Source organism: Spinacia oleracea, chromosome 1 (assembly GCF_020520425.1).
Source record: "Spinacia oleracea cultivar Varoflay chromosome 1, BTI_SOV_V1, whole genome shotgun sequence".
Taxonomy (NCBI): domain Eukaryota; kingdom Viridiplantae; phylum Streptophyta; class Magnoliopsida; order Caryophyllales; family Amaranthaceae; genus Spinacia; species Spinacia oleracea.
The window spans coordinates 123617608-123636725 of NC_079487.1; the positions used below are offsets into that span (position 1 = coordinate 123617608).

The window sequence follows — 19118 nt, forward strand, 5'->3', positions numbered from 1 at the left end:
TTCGTTAGTCTCCTTATGGAGTTAGTTTTAGTAGGTTTGGTTTGTCGTTAGTAGTGAATTTATGTAGAATTAGTTTGTGGGTAAATTTTTATGCGGGATCGCAATAGGGATATCAATTTTTCGAGTACATTCAGATGAATTGGTGGTAATCATCGTCGTGGCTATTACAAAACGTTAGACCCTCTCTCTCTGAAAAGGTCTCATATTCCAGCGTTATATGTGGGAGGCGTTCTACAGTGCACAATCTATTCAACGACCGTAGTTTTGATGAAGGAAACTTTTATTTGATTCAATTTATCATGTATTTGTTAGATTTATATTTCTCTATGTCATATTACTCTTTATTATTGATTTAATTTTCCTTTATAAATAAATAAATTAGCATCATATAAAAACAATATAACCACAAGAATTTGATATTTCTTTTCAATTGAACTTTATCTACTTAGGTTGAGTGGATGTCCAAACGTATGTTCTAGTTTGAATTGATCGGTATTAACTATTAAGGGATGGAGATGCGGTGGTACTTAAAAACTGGGATTGAATCCCGTCCTTATAGTTTGTTGCATTGTCCTTTGTGATTATCTCCACACTAAAATAATAAAAATTAAATAAATTACCTAGGTTGACAGGTTTAATCAAGTGGAGTAACACATTATTACTCCTAATTGAACACTTAGTGAATATACTTGGTCAACATATATAGATATTTATGCTCGTCTGCTTCTGTTTTTTTTTTTTTTTTTTTTTTTAAAGTTGTAGATTTATTTTATGTACGTAATTAAGCATGTATAAAGTAGTTTTTACCGGTGATATTGAAAAATTATGGCGGTATTCTAATTAAACTAAAAAAAAATAGGTTATACGTGGCGGAAATTTTCATCTGAATGTTAATTGCACATATTACAAAAGACATGGGGTTAATTTGCTTTAATTAAAAATAGAGGGGCTAATTTGCACATGAGTGTTAAGTCTTGGGGTTAATTTGCTACTAATGCCCTTAAATCAATAATCGAGGTGGTTTAAGAGCATGGGTTGTTTTATGAAATTATGTTGATGCAAATTTTGAGGATTGGTGTTTGAGAGAGTAAAAGAATAGTAATGGCCCGACGTTTTTATTCTTGCATAGTCATGAACGTAGTATTTGATATCTAAAGGCATAATTTCAAAGAGAAAAGGGAAAAACTTGGACTAATGTACGCTAAGTAGCTAGATAGAATTAATTACAATTTTATAGGGATTAATTGGTAATTAAATACTTTGCGTGATTCTATTGATGTCCATGTCCTTAATTAATTATACCAAACATTTTTTTTCTATTACGGAATCATCGGATCGCTTTCCTTTTTTTTTTTTTTTTCTTTTTTTTTTTCCCTTCTTCTTTTAAATGAGGATCATACTACTAGGTGTACATGTAGGTTATTATTAAACTAATGCATACATGAATTTGTTTACTAATAAGATTTAGATTAATTAATATTATAATTAATTTGGTAACATCGAGTTATTAGAACACGTAGTTTGAGTGTATCAATGGAGCTAGTATTGGTCTCACGTAACTCACCTTAAAAAAGACGATGTGATCAAGACGGGTACTACGGGTAAAAGGGGTCATGTTATGCAGTCGGGTCAATTTTAAACTAAGTGCATCTAGTTGTATATTTTTGTTCATTAGATAAATTTCGCTCGGTTTGCAAAAAAAAAAAATTCGCACACATCTAACTCTAGCTTGTAAGTGTACCCGGATAGGAATGTCAATGGGGCGGGGCGGATGCGGATGTAGGTCCCTCCATCCCCATCCCCACCTAAAATTTTCATCCCCATTCCCGCCCCATCACCCATGGCGGGTACAAAATTCATCCCCATCCCCGCCCCAACGGGTGTAAGCTAAAATCCATCCCCGCCCCACCACCCAACTGGGTATCCATCCCCGTCTTATCCCCGCTTCATACCCGCGCTAATACCCGCCTAATTTTTCTTATTTAGCAAACATTTGCCATATATACGGAGTAATCAAAGTTAACTATAGAAAAAAAATACTCTATGACTAAAGTAACCTATATAATCGAAAAAAATACTCATCATAACAAAAAAATCCAAACAAAAAACATAAAAATCTCACCTAAATTTATATTATCGCCTAAAGATGCAAATAAATCCAAACTCACCCCATCACCCATGGCGGGTATGAAGCGGAGCAAGTGGGGCTGGGGCGGGACGAGTGGGGACGAGGCGGGGCGGGCGGGGATGGGGCGGATTCAACACAAAATCCACACCCGCCCCATCACCCATGGCGGGTACGATTTTTATACCCATCCCCGCCCCCATCACCCGCCAAACCTACCTCCATCCCCGCCTACTTGGGGCGGATGCGGGACGGGTCTCCTGCGAAACCCGCCCCACTGACATCCCTACACCCGGATCACATCGTACAAGAAGGGGGTGGTATGTGAGTTGTGAACAAGCAAGCAAAACAAAGCCCACATCCTAACATTGCCCATTCTACAAGAGGGGATGAAATGATGAAACGTGAGTTGTGATTGTAAGCAGCAAAGCAAAGCAAAGCAAAGCCCATATGCCATATCCTAGCACAGCCCATCCTACAAAACCTCCCAAAAATAATTCCTCCTCATCTTTACCAATTACACCAACACCATTGTTTGTTTGGTGAGAGAGAGAGAATGGAAGCAATGAGTGGATTGAGCAGCCCTTGCAATTGCATTTCATCACTACCTCACTCCTCCTCCACCACCACCCGCCACCAGAACCTCCTCTTCCGCCGCAACAACCACCACCAGCAAAAATTAGCTGCATTTCACTCACAATCCCATCTTTTTTCCACAAAATGCCCTCTCATCTCTCACTCACTCCCTCGAAAAAAATCCTTCAAACCCCACATCTTCCTTCCCCACTTGGTCGCTTCCATGGTTTGTTTCTCTTTAACATTTATCTTTTTCAATAAAAAAGCAAAAAACTTTCTTGATTTTTACTTTTTTTTTTGCAGGAGCAAGTTGAGGAGACTTACATTATGATTAAACCAGATGGGGTTCAACGTGGCCTTGTATGTTTGTAATTTGATTGAATGAACTTATATTCGCGATGGATTTTGTTTTATAATCAAAAGAAAAATAATGGGTTTTATTGGGTTGAAGATTTGGTGAAATGGTTTGTTAATGGAATTCAATTTTTCAGGTTGGAGAGATAATTTCCAGATTTGAGAAGAAGGGTTTTAAATTGATTGGATTGAAGATGTATCCATGCCCTAAAGAATTAGCTGAGGTATAATTCCAACTTATTCAATTCTGTATTAACCTTCAAAAAAAAAATCATTATTAGAATTTGCTTGCTTCATTTATGAAATGAGGACATTATTTGCTTAGCTTAGAACTTTAGGTGTTCTTTCTGGAATAAATTTGATGATTTTGTTACGGTTATGCCTAATTTATGAGAATTGGTTGCTTATTTGTGAGCTTAAGAAAAACCAAGGTTTTGTTGTGGTAAGTTAAACACATTTTTCTGGTATAAAATGATAAAATGTTCCTCCAAATTTTTGTAATAATTTGGTTGTTTAGGCGGTATGTAGCTTAGGCTCGAACACGAAGAAATGTGTGTAGGGAAGGGGGGAAATGAGAAAACAGGATGTTATCAAATAGGAGTAATTGGATTCAAGGATTGTAAGCCACTTAAGTAATAAACCCTTGGCATTGCGATTTTGCGAAGATGATGACTGGAGAACACGTAAAGCATGTCTTTTTATATGGTAATTGTGGTGATTTCTGGTGTATGTGGGTTCTTATTGAGGAAAAATATAACAGGAGCACTACAAGGATCTCAAGGCCAAGTCATTTTATCAGAAGTTGATCGAATACCTAACTTCTGGTCCTGTTGTGTGTATGGTATGATTTATTTATTAACCTTTCTCATCCTCTTTAAATGCAATGTTGGAGTGAATATAAGTAGTGATAATTGATGAATACTAGGCTTGGGAGGGTGTTGGAGTTGTTGCTTCATCACGTAAGCTAATAGGAGCCACCGATCCTCTTCAAGCTGAACCTGGAACTATTAGAGGGGATCTTGCTGTTCAAACGGGGAGGTTGGTCTCTTAGCCTTTCAACTAAATTTCCATGATGTCTAAAGTTGTAAAGTCATGCTGCGGTCTCAGAGATTGTTAGCTATGTACTATTCTGAATTCCACTTAATACTTGCAGGAATGTGGTTCATGGAAGTGATAGCCCTGACAATGGCAAGCGTGAAATAGGTTAGAACTTCTATTCTTCATTTATACTCGGTATTTTGTGTGAATTAATTTCATGGCCATAACGTTTGGTAATGGGTATAAGTTAGCTGATTAGGTGATTTTGTGGCTAGTCAAATGCGAAATATATCTGATGTATCTGTTTTTGTTAATCAGCGAACCTCTTACTATGTGGTGTACTTCCATTTTGTGGTATGTTGCAAACTGGGCAAGTATAAGATGTCATCTGAAATCTAATGAATGGATAGTGAAGTACTAGAAGCTCAATTTCTAGTTTATTAATTCAAATATTAGAGATCAGAAAACCAGTAACTTCTGCTTAAATCAATTAATTTCTGAGAAAAGGTTCAGCAAACTTGGTGGCAATGGCCTCTCCCCTAGTCAATTATTGGTTATGGGGCTTTGCATCTGCATACATCTTGACCTCCGAAGTTTTTAGTAATGGGATTGATATGAGGGTACATTATTTAGTTAATAAAAAGTAGAGACTGGGAATATTTCTTGGCAGGGAAACCATACAATCCCTTTAACTCACTGCTGCGACTGCTGATGAGTTGTTTGAAAATTGCTTGTACTATGAAGTGCAACTCTGTCTACTGATCTGCTAACTGCTTTCTCTAATTCTTCTCCGATTGTATATTCACTTGCAGGTCTGTGGTTTAAAGAAGGTGAAATATGCCAATGGACACCTGCCCAGGCACCATGGCTAAGAGAGTGATCTTGTGACCCGTTATTTTGTGAATCTACTGATAGAGTGTTGCACAGCTTTGAGGCTTTATTTGTTCTGGCTTGGGACATGCATTTTTCCGTGTGCTTCAAATGTACTTATTCTGTAGCAAAAATTTCTGTAGGATGTGTATTTATCTACATTCACAATCACAAGTTTTTGAATCAATTACAAGTTGCTGCTGAAATAAAATTGCTGGTGATTAAAGATTATGATTTATTGTAACAGTACATTTTTTTTGAATACCCCGTATTATATTTAACAATACATTGTGAAGTGGGATAGAACTCATCTGATATTGGAGAACAGAACTCTGATTTCCAATCAGGCAATAGAAAGGACAGTATTAACACTGAACATTACAAGAAGACTGAACATCATCCCTATTGTTGCATCCATTTTACACACCATCATAAGTTAATCAGCAAAACAAAATGCTACCACCTTCTCGGACATTTGGTGTCGACTGTTTCACAGAATTCTGAGTATTCTGCTCATGATCAAAGCTAAAGTCTTGAGCAACCTGACGATTCAGACTCACTCGAACAGGCAGACATATTTACTGAAGAACCACCATTGTAACTAGTCGAGCTTTCCTTTTTATTTGAAGTAGTATACTTGGAAAACAAATAACGTATTGAGATTTCTCTGCCTATCTTTTGTTCCTGATCAGGACTTGAAGAAACACCAGAACAAGAACTGTCAGTACTGCAAGCAGGTAGTCCTTGTTCGCTACACAACCGCGAACCCTTGTGTGAATCCTCCGAAGCAGTTGATTTCGCTTCAAAATCCATGGAAACTTGGGTTTCCTGGCTTAAATTACGTTGAGAACCTTGCTTGAGCTTAGCAAGTGTCGATTCTGCGTCAAAGAAAGGCGCAACTCAATAAGAAAGCAACACATTTCCACTGAAATGAAGCAGGTAAATAGTTAAATCCCAGAAAGAACCAAAATGATTTAACTTCTGTATCTATTGAATTGGTGAAAACTTGAGACATTTTTCTTTGAAAAGATCTACAAACTTTGTTACCAGTTGAAATTGGTCAAATATTCATTTTCTTGATACAATTGCAAGCACGATTATCAATCAACCAAATTGAAATAAATCAAAATGACCTTTCCCTCATTTCAAAAATTAAATTGATGCATCAACAAAAACCCTAGATTTAGCCCCCAAAAGATCAACAAAAAGATGAGAATGAAGGAAATACCATAAATGGAGAGAGAATCGTCCTTGAAAAGCTTCGAGGGCAAGCGCTCTAATTCCAACAACTCCACCGTTGACGGCGGAGATCTTATCCTCCCGAACATCTGGTTTTCTGCAATATCTTCTTTCTCTCTCTTCAATTTCTCTCTCTTAGTTTGGAGAAACGGGAAAGAAGAAGAGGGAAAGGGGAAAGGAGGCAGTAGAAGAGCTACATAGCGCGAAACTTGTCGCGGAAACTTGAAATTTTGGGGCAAAAACTTTCTTTTCCCTCTTGAATTTTTTTTTTTTAAAATAAGAAAAACAAAACTCAAAAAAGTCCTTCCATAGTTCCATTCCGATTTAAATTCTCTGTCCCATGATTATGTTTCACTCCCTCAGCCTCTCCCACTATTTTCATTGGTCTATCTATAATAAATTGATTATATTCTAAAAAATTGTAATTTAGATAAATTTAATGGAATGCAATGAGATAGAGTGGGATATGGAATGGAACAACACAAGGGAGTTACATCCCTTCGATTCAATATCAGTCATTTAATTGTATAGGTCATATTTAGATTATGAGTAATTTAGCACAATTTGGGTGAATCAAATATTTTATTTTGTATGTTGTCGATTAATTTATCATGACAACTAAATTAGCCTTAGACATATTAATATTTGAATTAGGTCAAAATCTTAATCGTATGACCATTAGTCCTAATTGAGTAAATGAGATTACAAAAATTGGTTATTTTTACCTTGTACGTAGAAAATTGTTGGATTTGGTTGAGTTGGTGCATGTTTACTGTTTACTTCAGGGCACTTCTAAGTTGTCCCAAAAAGCTACATTGAGCTTATTTCAGGGCAATTTTGTAAAATTTGACATTAGATTTCTTTATTCTTTTTATCTAAAAAAAGTTTGTGGCTTCACTTGTTCCTTAAAAGTTAGATCATTACCAATGGGAGCTCAAGTGGTTGCTAAAGTGAAGAAAAAATAATGTTAAAGCTCCCATTTGAATAATTTATAAAATTTGAGTAATTTTTTGAAATGTTTTCAAATTTGGTGGCTTTATCAATGAATATTAATGGTTTATCCAACATTAAACACGGAGTTTTTTCAAATAGTCTAACAATTAGATATTGGGGTTTTAAAATAACTCTCACAAAATAAAATGTAATTGGGTCACAAGTAAACAATAAATAGTACTTATGAAAGATCTTTTAGCTCTACTTATAGACTCACCAATCACCATTGGTGATGCTCTTATCTCTTAGCCTTTAAAAGATTTTTTTTTTTAAGAAATAACGATTTATTTTTCCATTCCTTTAATAAACTAGTTGTTGGGCCATGATAACCCTAGGTATACAAGTTTGTTTTGCAGAAATGTTACAGCTAAAGTTCGATTTGCATGCAATATTAAAAGGTGTTTCTACAAACATGTACATGTCGCGTGGCGTTCTCCCTCAATCCATAAGTCCACGCTAACAAGGGCGTTTGGTATGGGGTATTTAGGAAAGGGAAAGAAAATCATAAGGGCTAATTCCTTTTTTTGTTGTTTGTATTGCTATTTTAATCATTCCCGTTACCCCCTTCATTTCCCCAAATCTCTCTATATTGATTCCACACCCCCCCCACCCCGAGGTATTGGCATTCTCTTTCCTTGAGCTACAACACCACCCATCCATCACTGACATCTCCCTCAAACACCGACACGAGTCCACCACCGTCTCCCTCAAACACCACCGCACCACCACCGAAATCCTCACCGGCACGCTCCACCACCATCTCCCTCAAACACCACCGCGAAACCCTAGTTGTCGCCGGAAGACCCATCTAACCGCCGCCGAACCCCCTAATTGCCGCCAAAAACCCTAAACCCCTTCGAAATCATAGCCGCCACCAGAAATCATAGCCGAAATATCGTACCCTAGCCGCCGAAAATCTATCACACGGTGGTGAGACGTAAGAGAAGATGGGAGAGTAAGGGGCGTGAGAGTGAAGTGGATGGGGGAAGGCGGCGACAGTAGGAGAGGGGAGACAGTGGGGCGCCTGTTGAAGGGAGGTGTGGTGATGGGGAAAGATTGACGGCCGACAGGCGGCCGTAGATTGATGTTCATGGTGGTAAAAAAAAATTGGGGTGCAATGTTGAAGAAATACCCCAGGAAATGAGATGAAAATAAAATGTCACCAAACAACTCTACATATCAAAGGGTTTCCCATTCTATTCCCTCTTAATCCCTTTCTTAATTTCATTCCCGTTACCCCGTCTGAACCAAACACCCCCTCAATCTACTTGAAATATGGTTTGCATAAGATTCGAACTTGTGACCTCCAATCAACACTAGAGTGTTTTCCACTTGAGCTATAACCTTTTACATGTTATTTTTCCACAATTAATATTAATATAATATAGAATAATTATCTTGTGAAAAAAATTCTAACACAATTTCATTGAATAATATAATAATTAATTGTCAATTTGTTATTCACATAATAATCTGAGGCATAGCCCGGGCCCAAATACTAGTTAATAATATGAAATCATACTTACGTTTACAATATTTGTGTTATTGATATTGTGGCATTTCACAAGTAACATTTATAGGAGGGACGAGAGGGCGGAGGAAAACTAGGTTAGAAAGAGTGACAGGAGAAATTTGGTGCAATGAGTTATTGGGTTGCCAAAAGGAAGAAGAAAAGGAAAGAGAAAAAAAAATGAGACAAATGGTAACAATATGACCAAGAGTATAATTACCCCACACTATTGATAAGAATAAGACCAAAAAAAAAAAAAAAAACGAAGGCAAAATAGTATGTGAACCATTGCGTGAATAGTAATAGCAATTCAAGGCTTTATAAATATTAGGATTCTATTGGAAAAGATAATTCTAAACAAAACCAATCCTTGGGCTTATGAGGGAGATAAGGGATAGGAAAATACTCACCTCCACAAACATTTTTTTTTTTTTTTTTGAGGGGAAAGATTAGACCTCCAAGTAGGGATGACAATGGGTCCAAGACCCGACCCATATTCGGTTGGACCCGGTCCATTTATAAGGGTCTGGGTCCAAAAAAATTAGACCCTGTGGATCTGGAGCGTATCTGAATCTTTGTTCAATGGGGCGGGTCTGGGTCTGGGTCCAATAATTAAAGATCCAGATCCGGTCCAGATCCGACTCACAAACCCATATATATAATTATTTTTTAAAATTATTAAAATTTAAATATGATTCAATCTTTACGTGTTAAACTTTATTCAGTTTTTATGGTGCTAAACTATTTAAATATTGTTTGACGTGACATATAAATAATAATATTAGAAACTTTAAATACTTATTGTATTACAAGGCTAATATGATTTTTTTTCCTAAACAAAAGTAACGAATATTCCATATTTAGTGGTTTTATTAAAGCAACGTAACGTTTACATACAAAAAATTGGGAGAAAAAATTATTTAATATAATAAAAATGAGGGACAAACTTTTTTGGAAACAAATATGCTTAACCCATTTAGGACCCAAATCTGACCTAGACCCATTAGACCCAGTGGATCTGGGTCTGGATCTGATTTTTTGGACCCAACGGATCTAGGTCAGATCTGGATCCATCTCTTAAAAATCGGGTTTGGGTCTGGATCCTGTCGGACCCGGTCCAGATCGACCCATTGCCATCCCTACCTCCAAGAACATCATATAGAAACTCCTTTCCAATTTATGTTGGAGGATGAAAAAGTAAAAACCTGTAGCTCTATTATTATTTCTAAATTAGGGTGTTAATCCAATTGTACCATCTCATCTTGTTTTTATAGTATAATTTTAAGCAAAAAATTAACTAGAAAGTTTAGCTCAAGTTCCATATGTACAAAGTTGTAGACACAATGCTACAAGAAAACAATTTTATTTACTTTTCTTCTACGGAGATGTACCTAAATTAACAAGGTGTGCTAAAATAAATTTTTCAAAACTTAATAACCTTGAACACAACTATATTGTACACTCTACTCAAACAGAGGTGTGCATGATGTATTAAAACATGTCAAAATTAACTTTCCAAAATTAGGTAACCTTTAAGACATGGATTTACAATTATTTGTGGTCAAGTGGAAGTTATACTCGTCAAAACATACTTGTTGGAAGGTAAGTTGGTAATGTTTACATTAACTAACATTAAATCTATAATTAAATTAAACTTAAAAGCATAGTTAAGTTCCAAATGAGAAGTTAATAAAAATCTAAAACATGTACTCCGTCAAAATTGTAGGGGATTTCAAGATTGTGACAAAAAGTTACTAAATACATTCACCCATAAACTATAATCCAGTTGAGAGATACAGTAATTTACGCAGGCAAACTCCCCTTACTTTAAGGGTTACTTCAACAAAGATTGCTGACCCTAAAAAGGGCCGTATATTTTGCCCCAATCATGATTAAAACTTAAGGACATTCCCTTCAGATTGAGATCCAAACCCACTTCCTAAGCAGAAGCTTAACCTAACCCTTTAACACTTTCCCTCATTTCTCATCTCTCTATCAATGGCATCCCTCCTTGTCTCACTACTTATCGCTTTTGTTTTTCTCACTTTTCCATCAGTAACTATGGCCGATAATGGCAACTACAATCCACCTCCACCACCACTCCCATTACCACTGCCACCTCCACCTCCACCTCCACAGATGATTTCTCCACCACTGCCACCTCAACAGGTGCTTTCTCCACCACCACCACCTGAAAATTACCACCACCTTATCCTCTCCCCACCTCCATCACATGAACTTTTTTTACTGCCACATTTTATGCCACACCACAAGACAGTTTTACCACCTTATCATTTACCACCAAGGGTAATTCTTCCACCGTGTCATCCATGTCATAAGATGCCACACAAGTTCAGGCCGCCACACCCACATAAACCTAAGCTACCACACAAGTTTAAACCACACAAACATAGAACACCACATAAGTTCTTTATACCACATCACCGTCGTCACCACCATATGAGAGAACATCATCATTGGGCGCCTATTCATAAGCATCACACTTCCCAACACCATCATTGGGAGCCAATCCATAGGCATCACTCTTCCCAGCACCACCACCATTGGGAGCCAGTCCACCACCGGCACCACTCTTCCCAGCATCACCACCATTGGCAGCCAATCCACCACCGCCACCACTCTTCCCAACACCACCATTTGGAGCCAATCCACCACAGCCATCATTCTTCCCAACATCATCATTCTACTGAACATCACCGCCGCCAATTTCATCATCACTGGGAACCATGGCATCCACACCCCTATTTCCCACCTTATTACCCTAAGCCAATTGTTCATCAACACCATGGACACCATCATCATAGAAGACATCACAGCCATCGTCATCCAGCCCTTCATCATCACCGGAGGCCATTCTTGAGGAACCATGTTACATCACCACATCACATGAGAAGAAGAAACCGCAGCCATGAACAGCCAACTCACCATCGGGGCACCACATACCACCATGGAATCATATATCATAGACACCACCTACCAACTGCTCCACATCATCAAACGATATACCATGGACATCACACTCCAACAACTCACCATCATGCAACATCATATCATAGGCCAACTATCCATAGACCCCGCACTGCAACACATCATGGTAGTCATAATCATGGCCATCCTCCTTTATCTCATCATCACCAGGAACAATCACATCATCATGCCAAGCCACCTCATAGCCACCATTCTCATGTGAAGGCACCCGCTAAGAAACGCAATCGATCAGCACCACATCATCACAGTACAGAAAACCACCACCACCACCATCAAACTTCTCATGAAATAAGTGCCACAAAGCAAGCAATGCCACCTTCATTAAGTGCCACAATGCAAGCAATGCCACCTTCATTAAGTGACACAATGCAAGCAATGCCCCCTTCATTTCAATGATCCATAGGGCAGCTGGAAGGTGAAAAAACATATCTTTCTAACACATTTAATAGACTGTTAACCTATGTGAACGTAGCCTCAGTTCTTGGTCTCTGGTCTAACATTGATGAACAATTGGCAGATACAACTTAAGCAAGAACTTGAAGAAAAATGGATTGAGTAGCTACTAGATTAGTCCACTAAACGTCATTTTAAAGGAAAAAATGAAAATTTCAAGTTTTCTAATTATTTGTAATTTTTACCATATAATGATATGAAAGAAGGACGTTTCTGGTTTAATTGGCAATTAAATTTGTGTATACTCTCAGTAGAAAGGTCACTACAATGAACATCACAAGTGATATCTCAACCCCCTCCCTGGCTCGCCCTTATCATCAACATTGCACAGATGAGTAAAACGGGGTCACTGACTCACTGTACTAAGAAGCAGGAGTCTTTACTTCAATATTTGCTGATTCAAAGTGATTTATACCAGCATACTCAAATGATATCAGACAACAAAGGGCCAGCAAATTTCTACAGTTAATAGCTTCATTGTCTCAAGTTATGAACTTGCCCAAATATAAACAGCAAAGTACCCAACAATGGCGAATAATCAAAGCCAAAACAGGCAAAACAATAGTACTCCGTAATCAGTAATGACTTAATGAAAAGTGTGATGCAGCACAACAGAAGTTTGTACCAAATTGCACAACATAGAGATCGGAAGGGATCAACTGAACAACAAAAGGTGGAAACAACCTCGAAGTTTGAGATTTATCCAAATTATTTTTCATCCAAATCATGAAAATTTAACAATTCCTAAAACCCAGCATCAATCAATAAAACAAACTCATTAAACTTGAAATCCAAATCATCAAAACGCTTGAAATCATAAGGCAAATGGGCGTGAATCAATAAACAACAAAAAAAACCCAAATAATCATAAATAAAAACAGACTAATTCATTTCAGCAATAACATCCGTACACAAATTAAAATATCCAACAAAAATTGCAGAAAGCATAAATCGTTTCCAAATCTAACGCGAAAAACTCATCAAAATTAAACTTCTAAAACCAGAAGAAACATTGAGGAGAGAGAAACCAAACATCTAAAACAAGGTAGTACCCTTGCCCTTCTTATCACCACCAATCTCAAAGTGCTTGCAACGCTTAATTGGGTGCTGCGACACATGCTTGCACGACTGACACTGAAGCCTCAGAACAATCTTCTTGGTAGTCTTAGCCTTCTTGTGGAAAACAGGCTTAGTCTGACCGCCATAGCCAGATTGCTTGCGATCGTAACGGCGTTTTCCCTGCGCAGCCAAACTGTCTTTGCCCTTCTTGTATTGGGTCACTTTGTGGGTTGTGTGCTTCTTGCACTCTTTGTTCTTGCAGTAGGTTTTCTTCGTTTTTGGGATGTTCACCATTTTTGCTGTGTGAAAGTGCAAACCCTAGAAATTGAAATGGGGGTGGAGAGAGAAAGTGAATGAGGAATCACGGGATCATTTGATTTAGAGGTGATTAGGGTTTTGGAAACTTTGGGCTTGTGGTGGGCTTTTTTTATTCAATTTTTTGAGAGGTCGGTAAGCCCATAAGATTTCGATGTGGACATTTTAACGGCAACCGCACTCGATAATCTTGGGCCAAGGGATTACTAGATTTCGATTAAATTCCGGTTTGAATTGAGACAATTCTAATTTGGGGGTAACTCTCCAACAAATGTTTTCAAGTACAAAGTTTGATACAAAACCTTAGTTAAAATGCAACAACTCTCTTACCAGTTGACAGGAGTTGAAAGTGTAGTTATCAAATCGAGAATTTCAGTGGATATTTGAGTAACTATGAGATATGCCGGGTTAATTAAAAAGTAGGTTAATAGTGTTAGGAGTCATACAAGGTCAGATGAATTTTTAACAACTCTATATTTAGCTATTAGGGAAAGCTTAAGAGAGAGATGACAAGAGATCGAGATGCAATTTGTACACACTTGAATCCGATTTTTAAAAATAATGATGATTCTTAGGAATTTCAGGCGGAATTGTGTATGCATCATATGCAATCTATAATACTTAAGTCTTATGGATAAGGCAAGAAAAAGGGACTACAAGTATACAAGAAAGTGAACCCGACTTTAGTTTTAATCATATAATTAGATAGCAAGTAGATTCGGAGTAGGGGTGATTATAGAAGAAAAAGATGAAGACCGAACTACACTTTTAAGTCAAGTAGCTATAAAGACCGAGACTTTATTTTTTATTTTATTTTTGACAATAGCTAAACAATAACCAACAAACTAAATTAACGAACAAGAAAAACAAAAACAAAGGGAACGACATTTGTTTGCTATCTCATGTGCCCTCTTAACTTACTGACGATCCACTTTAAGGGCAACTGTACATGTAACAGTTGTTGCGACTAAATCAAAAATTAGAACAAACTTACCTGATTCGATGAACTGAACGAAGAACAATTGTTGCGTCGTGGACACCCACTGTCCTAAAAGACGATTCCACGCTACCTCCCGGTGCAGTAGAACAGAATGCGTTCGCCCTCCAGGATTAGCGCAACTCCGGCGTTGTGTGCACTCACAAAGCCGGATGGAGTCAGAAGGTATGCCCAAAACCGAGAGCAATTTTTTGTGAGAGAAAGAATGTGTTTTCGTATTTGTGTGAATGATTTTCAGTGTTTGAAGGAAACTAAAACTCTGATTTAGTAATGAGAAGGAGAGCAACTCAACAGACAAAGACGGCTGAGGGAATGAATATTGCAACAGCAAAAAACGATCAGAAACATTGACTTAACCAAAACGGTCCAGTTACCAAAAAGAATAGGGTTGACCCACAAAACCCACCCCACGCCCGCGAACCGCATTCCCAAGAGCCCAAGAGCCAAGGCCCAAGGCCCACGGCCCGAGCCCGGCCCGGCGCGCGCGCGTGTGTGATGTGTCCACCCATACCACTCTCACGCTTTCTTAAATAAGAGTTACACTCATTCCCCAATTAATAACAAGGAGAATATGAAGAGTTTTTTCCATGTGAGACTCTTTTATTTTCACTCACTTTTTTCCCTTTGTGTTTCCCAATGAGAATTTCCAACAACATTTTGATCCATTTGTTTATAATAAGAAGTATTTTAGTCAACCTATACACAAAATGTTAAAAAAAAAAAAAAAAGTTCAATCTAATAAAAATACGTATAGTTTAATAACACCAATTAAAGTTAAGTTAAAAAATAGCTCGAGCTACACTTGAAATTAATTTTTTATTTTTATTTTACAAGTACAAAATAAAAAAATAAGACACTATAAAATATAGCTACTTGTAATTGTCAACATAGTCATCATCATGAAACCACCTTTTAACTATAACCACAACTTAGAAAAATACAAACATGTAAAATAAACAATGAGAATAGCACCAATAATCATTATCATCATTAATTAAAATTATTAGTTACGTCTCAACATCGTATGCCAAAACAAGTAAAATTAGAATAAATGAAAACAATACAAATCAGTTTAAATTAATTAACAAAATACAATAAACTTCACAATTAAGAAAACAATATGCCGTATTCATAGAAATTTCACACCTTTTTTAGGAGTAAGTAGAAGTACATATCAAGCTAGAACCTCACACGAGTCAACCTAGTTTAGTGTCAGAGGATCAACTCAACCAAAAGTTTAAGTTGATGGTTGATGCCTCAAGATTAGTTTTATACTCTATCACGCTCTTTCACATGAAAGCCTTTGTATGCTTGAAGTGTGGATGCAACATAGGCCTCCTCATACCCATCATGAAATATTCCACTTTAAAATGAGGAGTTAATTAAAATGGCAAATGCCATATTTGGCTGTTAGAGTTTGGCGTTTATTTGTTTACTGTTTGCATTAGTAGCTGGTAGTTAGTTGATTACCTTTTTTTTAAGCAGATTTAAGTGCAGAAGTGACTACCTGTTTGCATAAATGTATGTGATAACACATAGAGGTTGCTAAAAGCTGTTAACTATTGTACTGTGTAAAATGACATTAATGAACACTTATATTTTATATTCCGTAACATTTACGGAGTATTTATTTTGTTAGGTAAGAATAGTAATTATTGACAAAAAATCTTTTACAATGTTACATTAACGATCCTCCAAACAAAAATTTTGGTGAAAATGAGCTATTTCAAAATAAGAGGTTTTAGCTCAATCCTCTTTCCAACAAATTTTTTATTTTACCAAACACTCTTTTTAGAGGTTTTGACTTAGTCAAACCTCTAAAAGTGGTTCAAACCTCAAAAAATCTCCTAAACATCTCTTTATCAAACAAGGCCAAAATATTCAACTGTGGGGTGATGCGAAAACCTTACTAGATTAACAGTTGTTTGGTATAGAAATCACACTCATACATAAAATAATTTGAAGCATGTGTGAGTTGGGCACATGGCGGGCCGTGTTACTGTGTAGGCTTTAACGAATCGTGCCTAAACGGGTCTAAGGAAAGTCTTGTCTTGCCGATCTCTTCCATAAATAAGGTCCATGCAAAATCCGCCCCACGTGCCTTTCCAGATTGGATCGTGTCATGATAACAAGCTCTCTTACTATTATTTTAAGATTTTTTTGTTTTGTTATTGTTTAAAATAAGGTTGGCCTCTGATGCCAGTATCAAGTTTCTAAAATGAAGTTCATGCATGGCCTATGGCCCATTATCGTATCCGGTTTGGAATGGGCCCGTACTATACCAATTTTGTGTCGGGCTCGGACAGTCATCATACTGGCTCTGCCCATGCCTAGCTCTGCGTGGCTCCATGCCTCCAAAATATAGATCATCTAGATGACTACTTGACATTTTGATGACGATATTAATAATAATCACTACTAATAGTATAGTTTTATTTTATTTTTTATTTTTTTGGACATAGAATAGTCAAGTATTTCAAGGGAAGCCTGTTGATTTTCTGACGATTTTTTAATGGACGCCGACTAAACCATAAAACCAATATCAGCAACTAACTACTCATTGAAAAACATTTTAGAGTGTTCATTGGATAGTGATGGTTAGATGAAAGATGGGTAGCTAAATTAATCAAAAAATTCTCAACGTCTACCTTGATGATATACTCATTTATAATGTTTTGTTTAGAATTGGTAGCAAAGGAAGATATATATGTGTTAAAATCAACTTCACAGTTGATATTTAACCTTGATTGTCTACTGACAATCTGCACAATGACAGAAAGAGAGAGAGAGAAAGAGAAGAGTGTTTGATGAAATCATAAACTGATCTTATTGATTGAATCATAATTACAGAATGATGAGTTTATATACACTGAATGCTACGTGGTCTAATCAATCAGATGCCAGCATTCCTACACATCAGCATTGATACAACTCTAACTGATTATTACAGTGCTAACAATAAGCTAACAGAATTCCTAGAATTTAGGGGAGTTAGTTGAGCTGATTCCTTCTAGAAGCTTCGTGCAGTAAGGGTGGTTGCTTGCTGGCTTGTATACTGCATGATGATGTTGTATGGTGCATGAAGTAGAGGCTGCAGTAGGAGTATATACACCAACACCCCCCCTCAAACTTGGGATGGGAGAAACATTTGTCATTCCAAGTTTGGAGGAGAGAAGTCTGTGTTGAGGACTAGGAAGTATCTTAGTAAAGATGTCAGCCAACTGATGTTGGGTTGGAAGATAACTTAGCTGCAGTAAACCCTCAAGAACTTTATCCCTTGTAAAGTGACAGTCCACCTCTATATGTTTAGTTCTTTCATGGAAAATGGGGTTCTTTGCAATGTGAAGGGCTGATTGATTGTCACAATTGAGTTGAACAGGTTGTAGGTTAGAAACACCAAGCTCCTCCAATAACCTAACAATCCAAGAAACTTCACTAGCAGCTTGAGACATGGCTCTACATTCAGCTTCAGAAGAACTTTTAGAGATGGTAGACTGTTTCTTGGACTTCCAGCTAATAGGAGAATTGCCCAAGAGTAAGATGTAACCAGTGACTGACTTCCTTGTTGTAGGACAAACAGCCCAATCAGAGTCAGAAAAAGCTTGTAATGTAAGCTTGTCAGTGGCTTTAAGAAGAATGCCTTGACCAGCAGTGTGATTGACAAATCTCAGTGTATGAATAAGAGCATCAACATGAGGGATTCTGGGGGAGTGCATGAACTGACTGAGGGATTGAACAGCCAAAGCTAGATCAGGTCTAGTATGTGTCAAGAAATTAAGCTTGCCCACATAGCATCTATACAGTTCAGGATTGGGATAAAGATCACCATCAGGAGTGAGTTTCAGATTCAAAGGGAAAGGTGTAACAGCTGGTTTTGAAATGTTTAAAACACAATCCTGTAACATCTCCTTGGTATATTTCCTCTAAGTAAGAACATATCCCTCTGATGTGTGACAAACTTCAATACCAAGGAAGAAATTTAAGAGACCTAAATCTTTGATGCTGAAAGTGTGATGAAGATGAGTTTTGAGAGCACAAATGGTAGCCGGATTGGACCCTGTGATGATAATATCATCCACATATACTGCCACTATAGTGATGTCACCAGTGTCATGTTTAATGAAGAGAGAATAATCATTCTTAGATTGTTTAAAACCTTGAGAAGTGAGTTCATGAAGCAATCTAGCAAACCATTGTCTAGAAGCTTGTTTTAGACCATAAAGTGATTTAGTCAGCTTGCAAACATGACCATGAGGGGCAGTAACACCTTCTGGGACCTTCATGTACACCTCCTCATCAAGATTTCCATGTAAAAAGGCATTATTAATGTCTAGTTGGAACAATTTCCAACCCTTACTGGCAGCCAATGAGATTAAACACCTGACTGTGGACATTTTGACTACAGGAGAGAATGTCTCATGATAATCTATACCAAACTTCTGAGTGAAGCCCTTGGTAACCAACCTAGCCTTATATCTTTCAATTGTTCCATCAGCATTCTTTTTAATTCTGAAAACCCACTTACATCCAATTGCCTTTTTACCCTTGGGAAGAACAACAAAATCTCAAGTATGGTTTTT

The 19118-nt window shown here is 37.3% G+C and overlaps 3 protein-coding genes across 3 annotated transcripts; 1 reads left to right on the forward strand and 2 right to left on the reverse strand.

Moving 5' to 3' along the window:
* The first annotated feature begins 2479 nt into the window (after positions 1–2479).
* Positions 2480–5193, forward strand: LOC110774835 (nucleoside diphosphate kinase 2, chloroplastic-like). Its single transcript, NM_001426269.1, has 7 exons — positions 2480–2927; positions 3005–3061; positions 3193–3279; positions 3816–3896; positions 3981–4093; positions 4209–4258; positions 4906–5193. The coding sequence occupies exons 1-7, from the start codon at positions 2682–2684 to the stop codon at positions 4971–4973; spliced, it is 702 nt and encodes a 233-aa protein (NP_001413198.1). The 5' UTR covers positions 2480–2681; the 3' UTR covers positions 4974–5193.
* On the reverse strand, positions 5165–6548 carry LOC110774842 (uncharacterized). The gene is made up of 2 exons (XM_021979433.2): positions 6192–6548; positions 5165–5841 (listed from the first exon to the last, which is right to left on the reverse strand). Exons 1-2 carry the CDS (start codon positions 6289–6291, stop codon positions 5489–5491), a joined length of 453 nt encoding a protein of 150 aa, XP_021835125.1. The 5' UTR covers positions 6292–6548; the 3' UTR covers positions 5165–5488.
* A 6481-nt stretch (positions 6549–13029) lies between these two features.
* Positions 13030–13583, reverse strand: LOC110805829 (60S ribosomal protein L44-like). Its single transcript, XM_022011444.2, has one exon. The coding sequence runs from the start codon at positions 13518–13520 to the stop codon at positions 13203–13205; it is 318 nt and encodes a 105-aa protein (XP_021867136.1). The 5' UTR covers positions 13521–13583; the 3' UTR covers positions 13030–13202.
* Between the last annotated feature and the right edge of the window lie 5535 nt (positions 13584–19118).

Bases quoted from the DNA above. Each gene is read 5' to 3' on its own strand.
- LOC110774835 (NM_001426269.1), top strand. From the start codon at position 2,682: ATGGAAGCAATGAGTGGATTGAGCAGCCCTTGCAATTGCATTTCATCA. The intron at 2,928-3,004 runs GTTTGTTTCTCT...TTTTTTTTGCAG, and splicing joins CCCACTTGGTCGCTTCCATG to GAGCAAGTTGAGGAGACTTA. The intron at 3,897-3,980 runs GTATGATTTATT...GATGAATACTAG, and splicing joins CTGGTCCTGTTGTGTGTATG to GCTTGGGAGGGTGTTGGAGT.
- LOC110774842 (XM_021979433.2), bottom strand. From the start codon at position 6,291: ATGTTCGGGAGGATAAGATCTCCGCCGTCAACGGTGGAGTTGTTGGAA. The intron at 5,842-6,191 runs GTATTTCCTTCA...TCTTTGACGCAG, and splicing joins CGATTCTCTCTCCATTTATG to AATCGACACTTGCTAAGCTC.
- LOC110805829 (XM_022011444.2), bottom strand. From the start codon at position 13,520: ATGGTGAACATCCCAAAAACGAAGAAAACCTACTGCAAGAACAAAGAG.